The 23,759-nt window shown below is 47.5% G+C and overlaps 1 protein-coding gene across 3 annotated transcripts in view; it reads left to right on the top strand.

Moving 5' to 3' along the window:
• The window catches only part of LOC115195515 (brefeldin A-inhibited guanine nucleotide-exchange protein 1), an 81,226-nt gene that overhangs the window by 20,701 nt on the left and 36,766 nt on the right, over window positions 1-23,759 (top strand). For 2 of the 3 annotated variants that reach the window (XM_029755419.1, XM_029755418.1), the window contains exons 2-7: window positions 7,185-7,215; window positions 11,634-11,787; window positions 12,004-12,150; window positions 13,173-13,352; window positions 13,956-14,009; window positions 16,602-16,986. In XM_029755419.1, the coding sequence (XP_029611279.1) occupies window positions 7,185-7,215; window positions 11,634-11,787; window positions 12,004-12,150; window positions 13,173-13,352; window positions 13,956-14,009; window positions 16,602-16,986 (951 nt within the window). The remainder of the gene's footprint in view (window positions 1-7,184; window positions 7,216-11,633; window positions 11,788-12,003; window positions 12,151-13,172; window positions 13,353-13,955; window positions 14,010-16,601; window positions 16,987-23,759) is intronic. The other variant, XM_029755420.1, reaches the window with a different exon arrangement.

Below are 23,759 nucleotides of genomic sequence, written 5' to 3'. Positions count from 1 at the left end.
CTCTCCTCCCTCTCTGCCTCTCTCTCTCCTCCCTCTCTGCCTCTCTCTCTCCTCCCTCTCTGCCTCTCTCTCTCCTCCCTCTCTGCCTCTCTCTCTTCTGCCTCTCTCTCTCCTCCCTCTCTGCCTCTCTCTCTCCTCCCTCTCTGCCTCTCTCTGTCTTTCTCTCTCTCTCTCTCCTCTTAATTCAATTTCAATTTAAGGGCTTTATTGACATGGGAAACATGTTTACATTGCCAAAGCAAGTGAAATAGATAATAAACCAAGGTGAAATAAACAATACAAAATTAACAGTAAACATTACACTCACAAAATTTAAATAATGCAAAAACACGAGAAAGTAAAAGTGCAATATGTGCCATGTAAGAAAGCTAACGTTTAAGTTCCTTGCTCAGAACATGAGAACATATGAAAGCTGGTGGTTCCTTTTAACATGAGTCTTCAATATTCCCAGTTAAGAAGTTTTAGGTTGTAGTTATTATAGGAGTTATAGGACTATTTCTCTCACTCTGCCATTTGTATTTCATATACCTTTGACTATTGATTGCAGGAAAGTGCTGTTTGAATGAATGCTTACGAGCCTGCTGCTGCCTACCACGGGTCAGTCAGACTGCTATCAAAAGTCAAATCATAGACTTAATTATAATATAATAAACACACAGAAATACGAGCTTTAGGTCATTAATATGGTCAAATCCGGAAACTATAATTTCGAAAACAAAACGTTTATTCTTTCAGTGAAATACGGAACCGTTCTGTATTTTATCTAATGGGTGGCATCCCTAAGTCTAAGTATTGCTGTTACATTGCACAACTAATTCATTACGGTCTTTGTTAGGAAGAAATGGTCTTCACACAGTTCACAACGAGCCAGGCGGCCCAAACTGCTGCATATACCCTGACTCTGCTTGCACAGAACGCAAGTTCTAGTTAAAAGAAATTCATGTTAGCAGGCAATATTAACTAAATATGCAGGTTTAAAAAATATACTTGTGTATTGATTTTAAGAAAGGCGTTGATGTTTATGGTTAGGTACACATTGACAGTGCTTTTCTCGTGAATGCGCTTGTAAATCATCACCCGTTTGGCGAAGTAGGCTGTGATTCGATGATAAATTAACAGGCACCGCATTGATTATATGCAACGCAGGACAAGCTAGATAAACTAGTAATATCATCAACCATGTGTAGTTAACTAGTGATTATGTTAAGATTGATTGTATTTCATAAGATGGGTTTAATGCTAGCTAGCAACTTACCTTGGCTCCTTGCTGCACTCGCGTAACAGGTAGTCAGCCTGCCACGCAGGCTCCTCGTGGAGAGCCATGTAATCGGCCACAATCTGTGTCCAAAAATGCAGATTACAGATTATGAAAACTTGAAATCAACCCTAATTAATCGGCCACGGAACATGACAAAAGTAAAGCTCGTAAAAAGACCACAGCAACATGAAACAATTACACACAAAACATGATCGGAAACAGAGGGTTAAATACAAGTAGCTTCATTGGGGAAATGAAAACCAGGTGTGTACGGAAACAAGACAAATGGATATATGAAAAATGGAGCGGCGATGGCTAGAAAGCCGGTGACGCCGAACACCGCCCGAGCAAGGAGAGGAGCCGACTTCGGCGGAAGTAGTGACAGATTCACCATAGTGAAGACGTAGGCTCAGGTTTTCTGGGTCTATATTTTTGGTTGGATAAGTTTCTCAATTTCTTTATTAGGTTTTTGCATTCTTCATCAAACCATTTGTCATTGTTGTTCATTTTCTTAGGTTGTATGCTTGAAATGTTTAGATTTGATAGGAAAGCTGAGAGGTCAAATATACTGTTTAGGTTTTCTACTGCCAAGTTTACAACTTCACTATTACAGTGAAACCTTTTGTACAGGAAGTTGTCTAAAAGGGATTGACTTTGTTGTTGCCTAATAGTTTTTTTGGTAGGTTTCCACACTACTTTCCTTCCATCTATAGCATTTCTTTATATTATTCAGTTCCTTTGGCTTTGATGCATGATTGACTGTAATTTTGCTGTGATCTAATAGGGGTGTCAGTGGGCTGACTGAACGCTCTGAGAGACTGGGTTGAGGTCAGTGATAAAGTAGTCTACAATACTACTGCCAAGAGATGAGCAATAGGTGTACCTACTGTAGGAGTCTCCTCGAAGTCTATTATTGACTATGTACATACCCAGTGTGCGACAGAGCTGCAGGAGTTGTGACCCGTTTTTGTTGGTTATGTTGTCGTATCTAGGGGGGCATATGAGGGAGGGAATGCTGTCACCTCCAGGTAGGTGTTTGTCCCCCTGTGTGCTGAGAGTGTCAGGTTGTTGTCCAGTTCTGGCATTTAGGTCGCCACAGACTAGTACATGTTCGTGGGCCTGGAAATATTAGCTTCTCCATCCTGGAGGGGGAAATCAATCTTCATTAAAGTATGGGGATTCTAGTGGGGGGATATAGGTAGCACACATGATAACATTTTAGTTTTTGTAGCCAAATATAAAATGTTCCTGTTTTTGATTAATTTAAAAGATTGAGTTAGGTCTGCTCTATAACAAATTAGCATATCCCCTGAGTCCCTTCCCAGTTTCACACCTGGTAGTTTGGTGGATGGGACTACCAGCTCTCTGTAACCTAGAGGGAAACCAGTGGGTCCGTCTCCTCTATACCACCTGGTAGTTTGGTGGATGGGACTACCAGTTCTCTGTAACCTAGAGGGCAACCAATGGGTCCATCTCCTCTATACCATGTTTCTTGTAGGATGTCTATATTTCTGTTTTCTTTGGTGAAGTCCAGGTTCCTGCTCTTTAGGCCAAAGGCAGATGACCTCAGGCCTTGGATATTCCAGGAGGAGATAGTAAAGGCTTTGTGTGCAAAGCTGTCATCAAGGCAAAGGGTGGCTACTTTGAAGAATCTCAAATATAAAATATATTTTGTTTAACACTTTTTTGGTTACTACATGATTCCGTATGTATTATTTCATAGTTTTGATGTCTTCACTATTATTCTACAATGTAGAAAAAAGTTAAAATTAAAAAAAAAACCTTGAATGAGTAGGTGTGTCCAAACTTTTGACTGGTACTGTACGTCACTGGAGCTTTACAGCCCCTGTAGACTAAAACTGTCTCACTGGAGCTTTACAGCCCCTGTAGACTAAAACTGTCTCACTGGAGCTTTACAGCCCCTGTAGACTAAAACTGTCTCACTGGAGCTTTACAGCCCCTGTAGACTAAAACTGTCTCACTGGAGCTTTACAGCCCCTGTAGACTAAAACTGTCTCACTGGAGCTTTACAGCCCCTGTAGACTAAAACTGGCTCACTGGAGCTTTACAGCCACTGTAGACTAAAACTGGCTCACTGGAGCTTTACAGCCCCTGTAGACTAAAACTGGCTCACTGGAGCTTTACAGCCCCTGTAGACTAAAACTGGCTCACTGGAGCTTTACAGCCCCTGTAGACTAAAACTGGCTCACTGGAGCTTTACAGCCCCTGTAGACTAAAACTGGCTCACTGGAGCTTTACAGCCCCTGTAGACTAAAACTGGCTCACTGGAGCTTTACAGCCCCTGTAGACTAAAACTGGCTCACTGGAGCTTTACAGCCCCTGTAGACTAAAACTGGCTCACTGGAGCTTTACAGCCCCTGTAGACTAAACTGCCTCACTGGAGCTTTACAGCCCCTGTAGACTAAAACTGCCTCACTGATGAAGCCGATCAAGGCAGCAGCCCTCTATACAGACAGACTGGTGTAGCCTGACATGTCTTCAGATCAGTGCAGATCAAGGCAGCAGCCCTCTATACAGACAGACTGGTGTAGCCTGACATGTCTTCAGATCAGTGCAGATCAAGGCAGCAGCCCTCTATACAGACAGACTGGTGTTGTCAGATCTGTTCTACAGGGACACAAAGAAGATTCATAGAGCCATCCTCTAGCCTATATGCTTGTTCATATACAGTGCCTTCGGATAGTATTCAGAGCCCTTGACTTTTTCAACGTTATGTTACAGCCTAATTCTAAAATTGATTTAAAGAAAATTTTACTTGTTAATTAATCTACATACAATATCCCATAATGACAAAACATGTTTTTAGACATTTTAGCAACAAAAAATAACAATAAAAATGAAATATCACATTTACATAAGTATTCAGACCCTTTACTCAGTACTTTGTTGAACACTTTTGGCAGTGATTACAGCCTTGAGTCTTCTTGGGTATGACGACTCAAGCTTGGCACACCTGTATTTGGGATCCTCTCAAGCTCTGTCAGGTTGGATGGGGAGCATTGCTGCACAGCTATTTTCAGGTCTCTCAATAGCTGTTAGATCGGGTTCAATTCCGGGCTCTGGCTGGGCCACTCAAGGACATTCAGATACTTGTCCCGAAGCCACTCCTGCCTTGTCTTGGCTGTGGGCTTAGGGTCATTGTCCTGTTGGAAGGTGAAACGTCACCCTAGTCTGAGGTCCTGAGCACTTTAGAGCAGGTTTTTATCAAGGATCTCTCTTTACTTTGCTCTGTAAATCTTTGGCTCGATCCTGACTAGTCTCCCAGTCCCTGCCGCTGAAAAACAGCCCCACAGCATGATGCTGCCTCCACCATGCTTCACCGTAGGGATGGTGCCAGGTTTCCTCCAGACGTGACGCTTGGCATTCAGGCCAAAGATTTCAATCTTGGTTTCATCAGACCAGAGAACATTGTTTCCCATGGTCTGAGTCTTTAGGTGCCTTTTGGCAAACTCCAAGTGGGCTGTCATATGCCTTTTACTGAGGAGGGGCTTCCGTCTGGCCACTCTACCATAATGGCCTGATTGGTGGAGTGCTGCAGAGAGGGTTGTCCTTCTGGAAGGTTCTCCCATCTCCACAGATGAACTCTGGAGTTCTGTCAGAGTGACCATTGGGTTCTTGGTCACCTCCCCGACCAAGGCCCTTCTCCCCTGATTGCTCAGTTTGGCCAGGTGGCCAGCTCTAGGAATAGTCTTGGTGGTTCCAAACTTCTTCCATTTAAGAATAATGGAGGCCACTGTGTTCTTGGGGACCTTCAATGCTGCAGACATTTTTTGGTACCCTTCCCCAGATCTGTGCCTCAACACAATCCTGTCTCTGAGCTTTACGGACAATTCCTTTGACCTCATGGCTTGGTTTTTGCCCTGACATGCACTGTCAACTATGGGACCTTATATAGACAGGTGTGTGCCTTTCCAAATCATGTCCAATCAACTGAATCACAGGTGGACTCCATTCAAGTTGGAGAGACATCTGAAGGATAATCAATGGAAACAGGATGCACCTGAGCTCATTTTCGAGTCTCATAGCAAAGGGTCTGAATACTTATGTAAATAAAGTATTTTATTTTTGGGGGGAACGTTTTTAGATATCTGTTTTCACTTTGTCATGATGGGATATGGTGTATAGATGGCTGGGGAAACAGTTTTTATTTAATATATTTTAGAATATGGCTGTAACGTAACAATAGTTAGAGAAAATCAAGGGGTCTGAATACTTTCCGGTATGCAAATGGAGTAGAAGAGTTGTTTTAAAAGGAAATATAAATAATGATTTAATGACTGAATAATGATTTAATGACTCTGGCTGTGATTAAAAAGCCCTTGTTATCGGCTTGTGTTTTATTCTGCTCGTACTAGACTGTAAAGTGGCCCTGAAACCACACCTGATTAAATGACATGTACTGTAGCACGCTAACTTGACCCTTAAGTAGATTTTGAAGCAAAAATGAGCCTCGAAGCAATATCAATAATTGAGCTGTCACTATTTTAGTGGCCATTGTTAATAATAAGAGGGTAGTATTCTTTGGAGGGCTCTGGTGAGTGTTGCTATACTGTATGTCTTAAGCACTTCCTAGACTCCCCCTGAGTCAGTGTTGAGAGAGCTAAAATCCACATTCACTCAGTGCATAGCAGAGTGAATTGTGCCACAGCACGGCGGCACAGCACCCAGACTCCTCTCGGTGAGGGCATGTCTAGAACTGTCACAATGACTGGGTGTGTTGGAGTGTGGAATGTCTACCCAACACCAAAACACAAGAGGGTGTATTGTAAAACACACTCACATACTCATTGCAGGCCAACTTCTTAATGAGTTTGTTTGCATGCATACGTACGTGTGTGCATCCCAACGCTCTTAACCACTAGGCTACCTGCTGTCTTAAGAGGTTCTTATCCACATTGCAAACATTGTAAGTGTCCCACTTACAGAATTCATCAACATTTCACTGTGACTCCCCAGACATTTACAAGGAGCTGTGGATGAGAGAGAAGCTAGATAATCAGCTAAATGCACTAATCATTAATAAGCAGGATCCCTACCTCGCTATTCATTAATAAGCAGGATCCCTACCTCGCTATTCATTAATAAGCAGGACCCCTACCTCGCTGTTCATTAATAAGCAGGCTCCCTACCTCGCTATTCATTAATAAGCAGGCCCCTACCTCGCTATTCATTAATAAGGAGGCTCCCTACCTCGCTATTCATTAATAAGCAGGACCCCTACCTCGCTGTTCATTAATAAGCAGGCTCCCTACCTCGCTATTCATTAATAAGCAGGCTCCCTACCTCGCTATTCATTAATAAGCAGGCTCCCTACCTCGCTATTCATTAATAAGCAGGCTCTCTACCTCGCTATTCATTAATAAGCAGGCCCCTACCTCGCTATTCATTAATAAGCAGGCCCCTACCTCGCTATTCATTAATAAGCAGGCTCTCTACCTCGCTATTCATTAATAAGCAGGCCCCTACCTCGCTATTCATTAATAAGCAGGCTCCCTACCTCGCTATTCATTGATACTGTAAGCAGGCTCCCAACCTCACTATTCATTAATAAGCAGGCTCCCTACCTCGCTATTCATTAATAAGGAGGCTCCCTACCTCGCTATTCATTAATAAGGAGGCTCCCTACCTCGCTATTCATTAATAAGCAGGCTCCCTACCTCGCTATTCATTAATAAGCAGGCTCCCTACCTCGCTATTCATTAATAAGCAGGCTCCCTACCTCACTATTCATTACTAAGGAGGCTCCCTACCTCGCTATTCATTACTGCTGCCAGTTCCTGCTGTCTGCTATTCCCAATGATGTCATTAGTTTAGTAAAATACAGCAGAATTTACTCTCCCCTTTGACTGTTACCTCAATGTTTCTAACGGTTTCTCCCTCCCTCTCTTTCTCTCTCTCGTTTCAGAGGAAATAAAGGAGGAGTCTGAAAAATTAAGGTACGTTTGTTTTAATTCTGTTCAGGAAAACATCCGGGTTAATTTACGTGATTTCCTTGTACCCTACTGAATGTCTCTGCCTGTACAGTTCTTGTACATTTCAACGCTTGTTTTGAAAGCAAACCTCGCCTTAGCGTACCCTTGAGTATAAAGTGTATGTGTGTTTTGTGTGTGTGTGTGTGTGTGTGTCCTCCAGTGTGTTTATTTGTCTCTCCAGCTGGTCTACTTCTAAAAGCCCTCTCCCTATCGTTAATGGCTTTTTTCATGGACCCCTGCCTAGTGCCCGGCTCTAACCTGTGTGTGTGTGTGTGTGTGTGTGTGTGTGTGTGTGTGTGTGTGTGTGTGTGTGTGTGTGTGTGTGTGTGTGTGTGTGTGTGTGTGTGTTAGAGCGGGAGAGAGAAAAGCTGGCTTTTACCTGGGAGAGGGAGCGTTTGTGGAGCTTTTCTGCCCGGTAACTGGGTCTGAGGAATGAAATGTACCATGAGTACCAGTCCTTTCCTCATCCTCTTTCTCTCCCTCCATTTCCCTTCCCATCTCTGTATCTCTCCCCCTCGAGAGACCCACAGTAGAACTGGATGATCAGGGCTGGATCAGAATGTTCCAGCTAGGCTAGCTCTGCCAAAATGAGACTCCTGGGGTCGGCTAGGGGAGCTAGGCTGGGGGTGGGTAAGGGAGCTAGGTTGGGGGTGGGTAAGGAGAGGTGGGCTGAGGGGGTGGCTAGGGGAGCTAGGCTGGGGGTGGGTAAGGGAGCTAGGCTGGGGGTGGCTAGGGGAGCTAGGCTGGGGGTGGGTAAGGGAGCTAGGCTGGGGGTGGCTAGGGGAGCTAGGCTGGGGGTTGGTAAGGGAGCTAGGCTGGGGGTGGCTAGGGGAGCTAGGCTGGGGGTGGCTAGGGGAGCTAGGCAGAGGGGGTGGGTAGGGGAGCTAGGCTGGGGATTGGTAGGGAGCGGTGGGCTGCTGGGGTGGGTAGGGAGAGGTGGGCTGAGGGGGTGGGTAGGGGAGCTAGGCTGAGGGGGTGGCTAGGGGAGCTAGGCTGGGGGTGGGTAAGGAGAGGTGGGCTGAGGGGGTGGCTAGGGGAGCTAGGCTGGGGGTGGGTAAGGAGAGGTGGGCTGAGGGGGTGGCTAGGGGAGCTAGGCTGGGGGTGGGTAAGGAGAGGTGGGCTGAGGGGGTTGCTAGGGGAGTTAGGCTGGGGGTGGGTAGGGGAGCTAGGCTGAGGGGGTGGGTAAGGAGAGGTGGGCTGAGGGGGTGGGTAGGGAGAGGTGGGCTGAGGGGGTGGGTAGGGAGAGGTGGGCTGAGGGGGTGGGTAGGGGAGCTAGGCTGAGGGGGTGGGTAGGGAGAGGTGGGCTGAGGGGGTGGGTAGGGAGAGGTGGGCTGAGGGGGTGGGTAGGGGAGCTAGGCTGGGGGTGGGTAAGGAGAGGTGGGCTGAGGGGGTGGCTAGGGGAGCTAGGCTGGGGGTGGGTAAGGAGAGGTGGGCTGAGGGGGTGGCTAGGGGAGCTAGGCTGGGGGTGGGTAAGGGGAGCTAGGCTGGGGGTGGGTAGGGGAGCTAGGCTGGGGGTGGGTAGGGGAGCTAGGCTGGGGGTGGGTAGGGAGAGGTGGGCTGAGGGGGTGGGTAGGGGAGCTAGGCTGAGGGGGTAGATAGGGGAGCTAGGCTGGGGGTGGATAGGGAGAGGTGGGCTTAGGGGGTGGCTAGGGGAGCTAGGCTGGGGGTGGGTAAGGGAGCTAGGCTGGGGGTGGCTAGGGGAGCTAGGCTGGGGGTGGGTAGGGGAGCTAGGCAGAGGGGGTGGGTAGGGGAGCTAGGCTGGGGGTTGGTAGGGAGCGGTGGGCTGCTGGGGTGGGTAGGGAGAGGTGGGCTGCTGGGGTGGGTAGGGAGAGGTGGGCTGAGGGGGTGGGTAGGGGAGCTAGGCTGAGGGGGTGGCTAGGGGAGCTAGGCTGGGGGTGGGTAAGGAGAGGTGGGCTGAGGGGGTGGCTAGGGGAGCTAGGCTGAGGGTGGGTAAGGAGAGGTGGGCTGAGGGGGCGGCTAGGGGAGCTAGGCTGGGGGTGGGTAAGGAGAGGTGGGCTGAGAGGGTTGCTAGGGGAGCTAGGCTGGGGGTGGGTAGGGGAGCTAGGCTGAGGGGGTGGGTAAGGAGAGGTGGGCTGAGGGGGTGGGTAGGGAGAGGTGGGCTGAGGGGGTGGGTAGGGAGAGGTGGGCTGAGGGGGTGGGTAGGGGAGCTAGGCTGAGGGGGTGGGTAGGGAGAGGTGGGCTGAGGGGGTGGGTAGGGAGAGGTGGGCTGAGGGGGTGGGTAGGGGAGCTAGGCTGGGGGTGGGTAAGGAGAGGTGGGCTGAGGGGGTGGCTAGGGGAGCTAGGCTGGGGGTGGCTAGGGGAGCTAGGCTGGGGGTGGGTAGGCGAGCTAGGCTGGGGGTGGGTAGGGAGAGGTGGGCTGAGGGGGTGGGAAGAAGGAGGTGGGCTGAGGGGGTGGGTAGGGAGAGGTGGGCTGAGGGGGTGGGTAGGGAGAGGTGGGCTGAGGGGGTGGGAAGGGGAGCTAGGCTGAGGGGGTAGATAGGGGAGCTAGGCTGGGGGTGCTTAGGGAGAGGTGGGCTGAGGGGGTGGGTAGGGAGAGGTGGGCTGAGGGGGTGGGTAGGGGAGCTAGGCTGAGGGGGTAGATAGGGGAGCTAGGCTGGGGGTGGGTAGGGAGAGGTGGGCTGAGGGGGTGGGAAGAGGGAGGTTGGCTAGTTGGGAGGGCCGATTCACTGGATCGTACAGACACTGTATCTAAGCTTCCTCCCACAGATGACCTGCCTAAATGGGCTCATTTTTGGTGGGGGAGGAGGGAGGGATGTAGGGAGTTCATATACAGACACCTTACCTAACCTTTGACAGAGTTGCCCTGCCCTCCAGGTTTCAGAAAAGTAATAAGAAACACCCGTAACATCACTAATCCCCAAGGATCTTTTGTATGCTAAAAATTGTCCAAAATGTTAAGCCCAAAAGCAACGGTAGCTAAATATATTGTTAGCATTCTCTCGTCTGGCTAAACCTACATGTATGTAAATTATGAACATGATCAGGTAAATCCTGTATGTTGCTTATTAGAGGGGAGAACGCATGCTGAACAGGGAGGATCTCAGTGACTCATGACTCAGACCCATGCGTAGAATTAGCATAAGTAGAATGGACATTACCATTCAAAACAACGTCTGGAGGCCATATTGGTTGTTATATTTCAAATGCTCAGTCATGCTTATCATATCATCTTTCTGAATTCTGTATGCTTTCTCTTCTCTTCCTTATCCACCTCTTTCTCTGTCTCTCTCTCCCGCTCTCTTTCTCTCACTCTTTCTCTCTCACTCTTTCTCTCCCGCTCTCTTTCTCGTGTCCCACTGCACTCTGCGAGGTTATGCCTCTAAAGAAGCTGAAGTCATCCCTTTCTCTCTGCCAAGACAAACACAGCCCTTCCTTTCTCTCTCTCCCCCTCTCTCTTCTTCTCTCATGTCCTCCATCCTAGGATCAGAGCTCAGTGCAGTCTGGGTGTGGTTGTTCTGCTGAATAATATTTTAGCCCACAGCCAAGGACCCCTGGTTTAAATCTATAATATTTTAGCCCACAGCCAAGGACACCTGGTTTAGATCTATAATATTTTAGCCCTCAGCCTCCCGAATGACGCAGGGGTCTAAAGCACTGCATCTCAATGCTAGAGGTGTCACAACAGACCCTGGTTCGATCCCGGGCTGTATCACAACTGGCCGTGATCGGGAGTCCCATAGGGCGGCGCACAATTGGCCCAGCGGCATCCTGGTTAGGAGAGGGTTTGGCCAGGGTAGGCCGTCGTTGTAAAATAAGAATATGTTCTTAACTGACTTGCCTAGTTTAAAAAATAATAATAATAATAAACAGCCAAGGACCCCTGGTTTAGATGTGTAATATTTTAGCCCACAGCCAAGGACCCCTGGTTTAGATGTGTAATATTTTAGCCCACAGCCAAGGACCCCTGGTTTAGATGTGTAATATTTTAGCCCACAGCCAAGGACCCCTGGTTTAGATCTGGGATCCATAAAGACAGACAACACTTACAAATGTGGCTTTTTCCTTGGTTTTATTCCTTAGCAACAGTCACAAGGATGCAATTTTGGCCACAAAGGCTTTTGACAGCATAAAGACAGTCAGCAGAGTCGGAGCTGAGAGCATTATTATCAGGTGTATGACACCATGGATCTCTCATACTTTTGCAGTTGTGTTTCTTTGTAAAAGTTAGCTGCTTACAGTGTATTAAATTGAGTTACATACAGCACATGTATAAATACGTAAACAGTACACTGTTAGTAGTCTGTGCATGCTAGAATAAATGCTGGTTTAAATCTAGGTTATGTTTTTTATCATGCTTTGAGTAGAGGACAGACTAGGTTGTATGATCTTGGTTTGCTTTTCCCTTGGTCTCTTCTCTCCAGTCCGCCTCCAGACAGCAAATCAGATTCTAGCACTCTTCCACCAATCAAATCAAAGACCAGCTTCGTCGAGGCCGACAAGTACTTCCTGCCGTTTGAGTTGGCATGTCAGTCCAAATGTCCCCGCATCGTCATCACATCACTAGACTGTTTACAGGTCAGTGGCAGAGGAGGTCAGGACGTGACCCCTGTTTGTCTACTACTGTCTGTCTATGCTACAGGTTTCTATTCATTGGAGGTTCTCCTACATTAATCATATGTTTTTTTTGTTGCTTAGTTCACACATAGTACAGTTCATGTGTATATGGGGTGTTTCTGAATAGGATTCAGGAGTTGTGTTTTTCTGACTGTGTGTTTTGGGTGTGTCTTGTAGAAGCTGATAGCGTACGGCCACCTGACAGGCAGCGGTCCAGACAGCGCAGCCCCAGGCAAGAAGCTCATCGACAGGATCCTCGAGACCATCTGTGGCTGCTTCCAGGGACCCCAGACAGATGAGGGGGTGCAGCTACAGATCATTAAGGTCGGCTCCTGCTGTTCTACGGTCTCTCTGCTGGGAACTGGGAGTGTTTTGGATACTGTGTCCTGCTGTTGTTGCTTTCTGTGCTTTCCTGCATGGTGGTTATTTAGAACACAGAATAGTGTTATATCTGTATAGTGAGTCTGTCTGTGTGTTACGTTCACCTGTAGACAGAAGGGTAGTGGTTAAGGGAAGTGCACTAAGCAGTGGATGAGAGAAGTACGCTGAGGTTAATGCACTAAGTCGTGATGGATGACGAGAAGTGCACTTGGTAGTGGTTGAGGGAAGTGTACAGATCTACTATCTTAATTTGATCACTATGTTGTCACAGAGAATTTCCCTCGTAGCAGGAAATGAAAATTGTAGTGTATTCAAGGTTTAAAAGTATTCTAAAGTTTGTCATTTCCAATTTAAAGTTTCAGAATTGATTTGCCTTAACAAAAAATGTATCAAATGTCCATTAATTTAGTCTACATAATAATTCACATTTCCTGTTGCTGCAGGATTACTTTCCTGCTGTGAGAAGGGTCATATTAAGACTACTAAGAAGTGATGACTGACAGTAAGTGCTGTGAGTCAGAGGGCCTGATCGTCTTGCAGGGGCAGTGTTTTTTCCTAGTACAGTACTTGCTGTGAAACACCAGCCCAAATCTCAGCCTCTACCCCTAATCTGCTGTCGGCTCAGTTTGGCTCAGCTCAGCGCAGCTTGGTTCAGCTCAGCTCGGCCCAGTATAGCTGTGTTTGTGTAGTTCCTGCTGGGAGGAGGGTCAAGGGGTCAGAGATGTGAGATGCAGAGGACTGTAGCTCTGTTTGTAATCTATTCATCTTGTCTTTCACACAAATCATTTATGATATGAGTAGCCATGAAAGACCTTGATAAACTATGAATGAATGAACCTTCTCTCCCTCTCTCCCTCCCTCCCTCCCTCCCTCCCTCCCTCCCTCCCTCCCTCCCTCCCTCCCTCCCTCCCTCCCTCCCTCCCTCCCTCCCTCCCTCCCTCCCTCCCTCCCTCCCCCCACACCAGGCCCTGTTGACGGCGGTGACCTCCCAACACATAGAGATTCACGAGGGCACGGTGCTGCAGGCGGTCAGGACCTGCTACAACATCTACCTAGCCAGCAAGAACCTGATCAACCAGACCACGGCCAAGGCCACGCTCACGCAGATGCTCAACGTCATCTTCGCCCGCATGGAGAACCAGGCAGTAAGTCCCGATCTGAGACGCAGTGTCCACACTAACAAAAGCACTTAGAATGCCACTTAGAATGCATGATGCCAAATAGATGGCTTCATTTGAAGTGGTGTGTTAGTGTGGATATTGAAACAGAGCTACAGACTGATAGAGATACTGTACTGAGGGGAAAAGGGAAGAGACAGACACACACAGAGGGAAAGAGCGGGTAACTCTTTATTTGAGCACTTCAAATCAAAAAATGTTTTGTCACATGCTTGGTAAACACTAACAGTGAAATGCTTACTTACGGGCCCTTCCCAACAATGCAGAGAGAAAAATATATAAATAATTCTGTCCTAAAGCATGGGTTATGCGGTCATAATCATGACAGCAGATGAATAAGGAGGCATAAGGGTTTATGTGTCAGGCTACGGCTAGGCTAAACATGGCTAGCTTGACAGCTACATAACCAATCTAAGTTGCTATAACTTCAATTACTTTTTCTAACTTCCATCATGCTAATGACAGTATAACATCCACTTTCTGACCAGAGGTCCAAGTAAGGTGTTAAGCTTGCTCTAATATCATCTTTTTATTTTCCGATTGACACTTCTACCCCCTACGGACACATAGCTTACAAATCACAAGATATCTTGGTCTCTGGCTTCCAGAAAACGTGACCGCCAGGTAAAGCCTACAGGACTGCCTTGACCTGCATGATCTGAACTCTGAACTGTGCTCATTTGGCTCCTTCTGTCCATCCATTATCTATCTCTCTCTCTTTCTCCTCCTCTGTTCCAGCTATGGGGCAGATGTGCATTGTGGTTGCGCTGTGCTTGCTGTGGCTTCAGTTCTGTTGCCTGCAAATCACTATCTTTTCTTCACCACCAATTTCCATTTTAGTTTGCATTCACTCGCCTGTGTGTGTGTGTGTGTGTGTGTGTGTGTGCTCATACCAGCCGACAGAGCCTTTCAACTGGTTTTCTGTTTGCATTGTGTGTGTTTGGGCTTAACCCTCTTGATTAAGAAATAGAGACACACACATGTCCCATCCTCAGAAGTGATATGCAGTGTATTGTGTGGTGTTTTCATTGCAGGGCTCAGTGGGTTAATATAGCTGGCAGAATCTGAGGTGACATTTCTGTAATCAACTTGGTGTGCTCTACCTCTCCCCTGTCTCAGCATCTCACTGCGTTTGTCTTGGGTTTTTACCATCGCAGTAATTCGATGTTGATAGTTTCATTCATCCCTTTTAAATAGAGCGCCGTATCATTGAATTTGAGAGTTGATAGAATTTAATGGTAAATGTAATGTCCTCATTATAGTAGAGAGAGCAGTAGCGTTGACACAATGGCTTTTAGAGCAAGACAGTTTGAGAGCAGCCTTTCAGGTAAACAAATGGAGAGGCACCTCCATTTCTCTCTCTCTCTGTGTGTGTGTGTGTGTGTGTGTGTGTGTGTGTGTGTGTGTGTGTGTGTGTGTGTGTGTGTGTGTGTGTGTGTGTTTAGCTGCCACAGAGATAATGGTGCTACATGACTCTGCCATGTCTGATAGGAGGAGTCTCACTCCCACCTGGAGTTGGTCTGTGAGCTGCATACTAAACATGGCTGGCTGGATTTGTCAATGCCAGCACAACCTCTACTAACTTCCTTTCTTTATTTAACCTTTCTTTAGCCAGGAAAGTGGTTGAGAGCAAATTCTCTTACGTTAATAACCTAAAAATGCCCCATGTTGGGTGGATAGGAATAGGGGAAATGTCTATAGCCCGGTGTTAGAGAAGGTGTATCATTCACATTCATATTGGTATTTGCTTTCCATTCCTAACCTGTCTTTCCTCTGAATCATGTGTTCATCATCAGGTGGCTCAGTTTTTCAGTTATTTTAACATGATTTGTGCAGCACCCCTACTACACATGTAGCACCCCTACTACACATGTAGCACCCCTACTACACATGTAGCACCCCTACTACACATGTAGCACCCCTACTACACATGTAGCACCCCTACTACACATGTAGCACCCCTACTACACATGCAGCACCCCTACTACACATGCAGCACCCCTACTACACATGCAGCACCCCTACTACACATGCAGCACCCCTACTACACATGCAGCACCCCTACTACACATGCAGCACCCCTACTACACATGCAGCACCCCTACTACACATGCAGCACCCCTACTACACATGCAGCACCCCTACTACACATGCAGCACCCCTACTACACATGTAGCACCCCTACTACACATGTAGCACCCCTACTACACATGTAGCACCCCTACTACACATGCAGCACCCCTACTACACATGCAGCACCCCTACAACACATGCAGCACCCCTACTACACATGCAGCACCCCTACTACACATGCAGCACCCCTACTACGCATGTAGCACCCCTACTACGCATGCAGCACCCCTACTACGCATGCAGCACCCCTACTACGCATGCAGCACCCCTACTACGCATGCAGCACCCCTACTACGCATGCAGCACCCCTACTACGCATGCATGTAGCACACCTACTACACATGCATGCAGCACACCTACTACACATGCATGCAGCACACCTACTACACATGCATGCAGCACACCTACTACACATGCAGCCTGATTGATACTGTGTAGTGGGCTGCTATAGCTTGGCTGAAATAATTAATATTTTTCAGTGAAATATGTTATTTTCTTAGAATTATGTATTCTTGTGCCACTGTATACTATAACAGAAATGTTTATGAGGTTCAAATGAGCGTACACATACATCAACATCAGTGATACATCAACCAGGAGAACATGCAGTATGAATGTATTTTAGACCAGAAATACTTTGCCTCCTTCTCTGCACTGAAATAGCCCAGTTTATGTAAGCATGAAGGGATGCTTTGGCTCATACTTGTTTTGACAGCATGTCCTACCGTATGACTGCTCATTCATAAACACATTTTAGACAGTCCTGATGTTGAAATAGCCTTGCAGAATCTCAGTGTTCTGTTGTCTCCGCCTGAAAAACTGTGATTCCGAAGCTGTCATTTGTTGCTTCCTGATCTGACAATGGCTTTGGGGTCGGAAAAACATTAGGGAGCATTTGAGCACTTGTTCAGGCTTGTATTTGATATAATGAGTTTGTGTACATTATGTTAACACGTTTCTCTGTGTGTGCGACTGTGTGTGTGAATTTGGCTCTGTCTGTGTGTGTTTGGTTGTATGTGGCTACGCTGGGTTATACTCTGTCTTGGTCTTTGGATGTGTGTCTGTGTCCCATGCCCTCCCTAGCTCCAAGAGGCCAAGCAGATGGAGAGGGAGAAGCACCGGCAGCACTCCCCAGTCACCCAGCAACAGGAACAGGAACAAGACTCGCCCCAGCTCCAGCAGCACACCTATCCCACAGCCAAGGGCCTTCCTCGTGAGGCCAACGGCCCCACCACCCCCTCTACACCCACGCCCACCTCCACTCCCTCCACACCTACACCTGCCCCGGCACCTAAGGGCAGCACGGCTGGGGCAGGGGACCCCCAGGAGAGCCAGGGGGCCACGGAGGAGGAGCAGGCATTGCAGGGGGAACAGGGGGTGGTTTATGAGAGCACAGACCCAGAGAATGGCTCTGAGTTCAGCACAGCAGAGAACCACCAGACAGAGGCAGACCAGCCCACAGGGTTGGGTAGGTTACTTTCTAATTGTAATCCATTACAGTTACTAGTTACCTGTCCAAAATTGTAATCAGTAAATTAACTTTTGGATTACCAAAACTCAGTAACGTAATCTGATTACATTCAGTAACATTTTTGTCTTCTTCTAATGCCTCTTAAGGGGAAAGTAATCTGAATGTATGTTACCAATTGAACGACATCTATTGCAGGATAAATCAGTGTTAAAGTTTACATAGCTGGCTATGTATATGGATGTTAAATTTTACTTTATGTGTTGGTGATGTAGGCTTCTTCTAACCCATCACTTTCTACTACATATAATAATATGATTAAATTATATATTTACATTAATATAGAGAATTTATAAAATGGATGCAGCAACTACAGATTGCCCTTTAAGTCTATCAAAAGTGTGTGAGTTTGAGCATGTGTCCATTAGGTCTATGGATATATTTTTTTTATCTGCATGAATTAGATTGAGTAATAAAAACCCTACTTTTATTCCATAGGCTGGGATCCTCACTATGCAGCTGTTGCAAGAGCACATTTTTCACTGGCTGTCCACTGGTTTCAAAAACAATGATTGATAGGCAGCTTAAACTTCTTGAACTTCCATTATTGGGTTCAAAAATACCTTTAGATTTGTGAACAGCCATCCACAACAACCACAATCCGTAAGGCACAAATAGCTAAATGTATGTATGTATGTATGTATGTATGTATGTATGTATGTATGTATGTATGTATGTATGTATGTATGTATGTATGTATGTATGTATGTATGTATGTATTTATTTATTTATTATTTAACCTTTATTTAACTAGGCAAGTCAGTTAAGAACTAATTCTTATTTACAATGACGGCTACAAAAAGGCAAAATGTAAAAATATATATAACATATAAATATAAGATATAAATATAGGACAAAACACACATCACGACAAAAGAGACAACACTACATAAAGAGAGACCTAAAGACAACAACATAGTAAGGCAGCAACACATGACAACACAGCATGGTAGCAACACAACATCACAACAACATGGTAGGAACACAACATGGCAGCAGCACAAAACATGGTACAAACATTATTGGGCACAGACAACAGCACAAAGGGCAAGAAGGTAGAGACAACAATACATCACGCAAAGCAGCCACAACTGTCAGTAAGATTGTCCATGATTGAGTCTTTGAATTAAGAGATTGATAGAAAACTGTCCAGTTTGAGTGTTTATTGCAGCTCGTTCCAGTCGCTAACTGCAGCGAACTGAAAAGACGAGCGACCCAGGGATGTGTGTGCTTTGGGGACCTTTAACAGAATGTGACTGGCTGAACGGGTGTTGTATCTGGAGGTTGAGGGCTGCAGTAGATATCTCAGATGGGGGGACTGAGGCCTAAGAGGGTTTTATAAATAAGCATCAACCAGTGTGTCTTGCGACGGGTATACAGAGATGACCAGTTTACAGAGGAGTATAGAGTGCAGTGATGTGTCCTATAAGGAGCATTGGTGGCAAATCTGATGGCCGAATGGTAAAGAACATTTTAGCTGCTCGAGAGCATCCTTACCTGCCGATCTATAAATTATGTCTCTGTAATCTAGCATGGGTAGGATGGTCATCTGAATCAGGGTTAGTTTGGCAGCTGGGGTGAAAGAGGAGCGATTACGATAGATGAAACCAAGTCTAGATTTAACTTTAACCTGCAGCTTTGATATGTGCTGACAGAAAGACAGTGCACCGTCTAGCCATACTCCCAAGTACTTGAATGAGGTGACTACCTCAAGCTCTAAACCCTCAGAGGTAGTAATCACACCTGTGGGGAGAGGGGCATTCTTCTTACCAAACCACATGATCTTTGTTTTGGAGGTGTTCAGAACAAGGTTAAGGGTAGAGAAAGCTTGTTGGACACTAAGAAAGCTTTGTTGTAGAGCATTTAACACAAAATCCGGGGAGGGGCAAGCTGAGTATAAGACTGTATACTCCCTTGGTGACAGGCAGTGGCTGAGACAGCAGATCTTCTGACTTTATACACTGCACTCTTTGAGAGAGGTAGTTAGCAAACCAGGCCAAAGACCCCTCAGAGACACCATTACTCCTTAGCCGGCCCACAAGAATGGAATGGTCTACCGTATCAAAAGCTTTGGCCAAGTCAATAAAAATAGCAGCACAACATTGCTTAGAATCAAGGTCAGTGGTGACATCATTGAGGACTTTTAAGGTTGCAGTGACACGTCCATAACCTGAGCGGAAACCAGATTGCATACCAGAGAGAATACTATAGACATCAAGAAATCCAGTCAGTTGATTATTGACAAGTTTTTCCAACACTTTTGAGGGCAAATAGAAATAGGCCTATAATAGTTAGGATCAGCTTGATCTCCCCCTTTAAATAAAGGACGAACCGTGGCTGCCTTCCAAGCAATGGGAACCTCCCCAAAAAGGAGAGGGCAGCTGTGTGATTCACATCAATGCGCTATGTGTATATCAATAATAAGTGGTATCCGCATCGCCGTAGACAACACCACTGATGTCATCCTTACGTCCAAGTGTTTATTCAAGTTAGATAATCTTTGGATGCCGACAGCAGTCGCACCATTGGAAGACGTAGCTTGGACTGTAGCCTACAAAAGCCAATTCTTGCTCTATGATGATACACATTTGGTGTATAATCATAGTGGTCTCTGACTTGTGTTCAGACTCGCTCAGGTGGAACAAACTTAAACTTCTGCCTTTTTTTTCTGTTCAAATATATCTTTTTTTATTGAACACACACAAGAATGGTGTATAGGTATAAAAGACAAGTATACAATTCATATCTAAACATAAAAGAGCAGACAGGAACAACAAGACCCAGAGTTCTGGGTATAAAACAAATATTACAAAACAAGACATACAGAACAAGGACAGGTAGAAAGAAAGAGGGTAGATGTCACCCCCCCCACTTATTCCCCCTTTTTATTCCCCCCTATTCCCCTCCCGACTGCTCGGGTGGAGGGGGCAAGCACACGCTGCCCAAAGATAGATTACAATATTACAATTGAGAGTGCGTTAAGTACAAATTCACAGCGCCGACTGGTCCAAGTAAGAGAGGAAAGGCTGCTAGATTTGATCAAATGTTGATAATTTATTGTTAAACTTCTGCCTTTTTTCAATGCTGATTTGAATGTCATTCAGTAAATAGAGAAGTGCCACATGTTTTTTTTTTGCAAACATCCTGTCACGTCCTGACCATAGTAAGATGTTATTTTCTATGGTAGAGTAGGTCAGGGCGTGACAGGGGGTGTTTTCCTATGTTTTCTATTTCTATGTTCATGTTCTAGTTTTGTATTTCTATGTTGGTTTTGTTTGGGATGATCTCCAATTAGAGGCAGCTGGTCCTCGTTGTCTCGAATTGGAGATAATACTTAAGTAGGGTTTTTTTTCCACCTGGGTTTGTGGGAGATTGTTTTTGAGTAGTGTATGTTTCACCTCTGCGTCACGGTTTGTTGTTTTTGTTCTTTCAGTTTATTTTGTATGTATCGCATAGTTTCACTCTGAAAATAAAATGTGGAACGACACACACGCTGCACTTTGGTCCGCTTCTCCTTACGACAACCGTGACAGAATCTCCCACCACAAAAGGACCAAGCAGCGTGCCCAGGAGGAGCAGGGATCCTGGGCCCGGGAGAGGAAAGAATGGAGGACGTCCTGGACCTGGGAGGAGGTAATGGCAGGGGACAAGACCCTGCCATGGAAGCAGGTGGAGACAGCGAGGGAGGAATGGCAACGTTACGAGGAACTAGCACGGCAATAATGGAAGCACGAGAGGCACCCCCAAAAATGTTTTGGGGGGGCACACAGGGAGATTGGCAGAGTCAGGGTGGAGACCTGAGCCAACTCCCTTTGCTTACCGTGGGGAGCAAGTGACGAAGCAAGCACCGTGTTATGCGGTGATGCGCACTGTGTCGCCAGTGCGCATTCACAGCCCGGTGCGATCTGTGCCAGCGCCCCGCATTTGCCGAGCTAGGTTGAGCATTCAGCCAGGAAGGGTGGTGCCAGCTCAGCGCTCCTGGTCTCCAGTTCGCCTTCTCGGTCCAGGATATCCTGCGCCGGCACTGCGCACTGTGTCGCCAGTGCGTATTCACAGCCCAGTTCGTCCTGTGCCAGCTCCCTGCATTTGCCGGGCGAAAGTAAGCATCCAGCCAGGACGGGTTGTGCCAGCTATACGCTCGAGACCTCCAGTGCGCCTCCACGGTCCAGTATATCCTGTGCCTGTCCCACGTACCCGGGCCTCCAGTGAGTCTATACAGCCTGGTACGTCCTGTTCCTGTTCCCCGCACTCGCCCTGAGGTGCGTGTTACCAATCTGGCGCCACCTGTGCCAGCCCCACACATCAGGCCTCCAGTGCGCATTCTCAGTCCAGAGCTTCCGGCGACAGTTCTGCAGTCCGGAGCTTCCGGCGACAGTTCTGCAGTCCGGAGCTTCCGGCGACAGTTCTGCAGTCCGGAGCTTCCGGCAACAGTTCGGCAGCCCGGAGGCTTCCGGCGACAGTTCGGCAGCCCGGAGGCTTCCGGCGACAGTTCGGCAGCCCGGAGGCTTCCGGCGACAGTTCGGCAGCCAGCCCGGAGGCTTCCGGCGACAGTTCGGCAGCCAGCCCGGAGGCTTCCGGCGACAGTTCGGCAGCCAGCCCGGAGGCTTCCGGCGACAGTTCGGCAGCCAGCCCGGAGGCTTCCGGCGACAGTTCGGCAGCCAGCCCGGAGGCTTCCGGCGACAGTTCGGCAGCCCGCCCGGAGGCTTCCGGCGACAGTTCGGCAGCCCGCCCGGAGGCTTCCGGCGACAGTTCGGCAGCCCGCCGGAGGCTTCCGGCGACAGTTCGGCAGCCCGCCCGGAGGCTTCCGGCGACAGTTCGGCAGCCCGCCCGGAGGCTTCCGGCGACAGTTCGGCAGCCCGCCCGGAGGCTTCCGGCGACAGTTCGGCAGCCCGCCCGGAGGCTTCCGGCGACAGTTCGGCAGCCCGCCCGGAGGCTTCCGGCGACAGTTCGGCAGCCCGCCCGGAGGCTTCCGGCGACAGTTCGGCAGCCCGCCCGGAGGCTTCCGGCGACAGTTCGGCAGCCCGCCCGGAGGCTTCCGGCGACAGTTCGGCAGCCCGCCCGGAGGCTTCCGGCGACAGTTCGGCAGCCCGCCCGGAGGCTTCCGGCGACAGTTCGGCAGCCCGCCCGGAGGCTTCCGGCGACAGTTCGGCAGCCCGCCCGGAGGCTCCGGCGACAGTTCGGCAGCCCGGAGCCCAGAGCCTCCGGCGATGATCCACGGTCCGGTGGCACAGAAGCAGAGGGATTAGCGGGCGGAGTGGGGGTTACGCCCCGAACCGGAGCCGCCGCCTCTGTTGGAGGATCCGCGGGATAAGAAGGTTATGGGTACTGCACCAGAGCCGCCATAGACAGTAGTTACCCACCCCACCCTACCCTCCCTTTTTATTATTATTATTTATATTTTTTTTGGGGGGGGGGGGGTTTGTTTAGGTGCGGTCGGAGTCCGCACCTTTGGGGGGGGGGTACTGCCACGTCCTGACTATAGTAAGATGTTATTTTCTATGGTAGAGTAGGTCAGGGTGTGACAAGGGGTGTTTTTCTATGTTTTCCATTTCTATGTTCTAGTTTTGGATTTCTATGTTGGTTTTGTTTGGGATGATCTCCAATTAGAGGCAGATGGTCCTCGTTGTCTCTAATTGGAGATAAATCTTAAGTAGGGTTTTTTTCCACCTGGCTTTGTGGGAGATTGTTTTTGAGTAGTGTATGTTTCACCTCTGCGTCACGGTTTGTTGTTTTTGTTCTTTCAGTTTATTTTGTATGTATCGCATAGTTTCACGCTGAAAATAAAATGTGGAACGACACACGCTGCACTTTGGTCCGCTTCTCCTTAAAGACAACCGTGACACATCCTTTCCCGAATTTAAAAGTAATAATCTAGTTTTTCAAAAGTGTATGTAATCTGATTACAATATTTTAGCTGGTAATGTAACTGATTACAGTTACCGGTTTTTGTAATCCCTTACTTGTAACGGATTACATGTAATCCGTTACTCCCCAACCCTGCCAGGCCAGAGCAGTATCACAGAGTGCGCTTCATCTTAGAGCAGATATGTTTTATTTATTTTATTTCACCTTTTATTTAACGAGGTAGGCCAGTTGAGAACAAGTTCTCATTTACAACTGCGACCTGGCCAAGATAAAGCAAAGCAGTGCGACACAAACAACAACACAGTTACACATGGAATAAACAAACGTACAGTCAATAACACAATAGAAGAAGAAAAAAATCTATATACAGTGTGTGCAAATGGCGTGACGAGGTAAGGCAATAAATAGGCCATAGTAGCGAGTAATTACAATTTAGCAAATTAACACTGGCGTGATAGATGTGCAGATGATGATGATGTGCAAGTAGAAATACTGGTGTGCAAAAAAGTTAATAAAAACAATATGGGGATGAGGTAGATAGATTGGGTGGGCTATTTACAGATGGGCTGTGTACAGCTGCAGTGATTGGTAAGTTGCTCAGATAGCTGATGCTTAAAGTTAGTGAGGAAGATATAAGTCTCCAACTTCAGTGATTTTTGCAATTCGTTCCAGTCATTGGCAGCAGAGAACTAGAAGTAAAGGTGGCCAAATGAGGTGTTGGCTTTGGGGATGACCAGTGAACTATACCTGCTGGAGCGTGTGCTATGGGTGGGTGTTGTTATCGTGACCAGTGAGCTGAGATAAGGTGGAGATTTACCTAGCAAAGACTTATAGATGATCTGGAGCCA

This window comes from Salmo trutta, chromosome 6 (assembly GCF_901001165.1).
Source record: "Salmo trutta chromosome 6, fSalTru1.1, whole genome shotgun sequence".
NCBI classification, from domain to species: domain Eukaryota; kingdom Metazoa; phylum Chordata; class Actinopteri; order Salmoniformes; family Salmonidae; genus Salmo; species Salmo trutta.
Note: the sequence above shows the minus strand (reverse complement) of the source record. Positions and strands in the feature narration are given on the sequence as shown.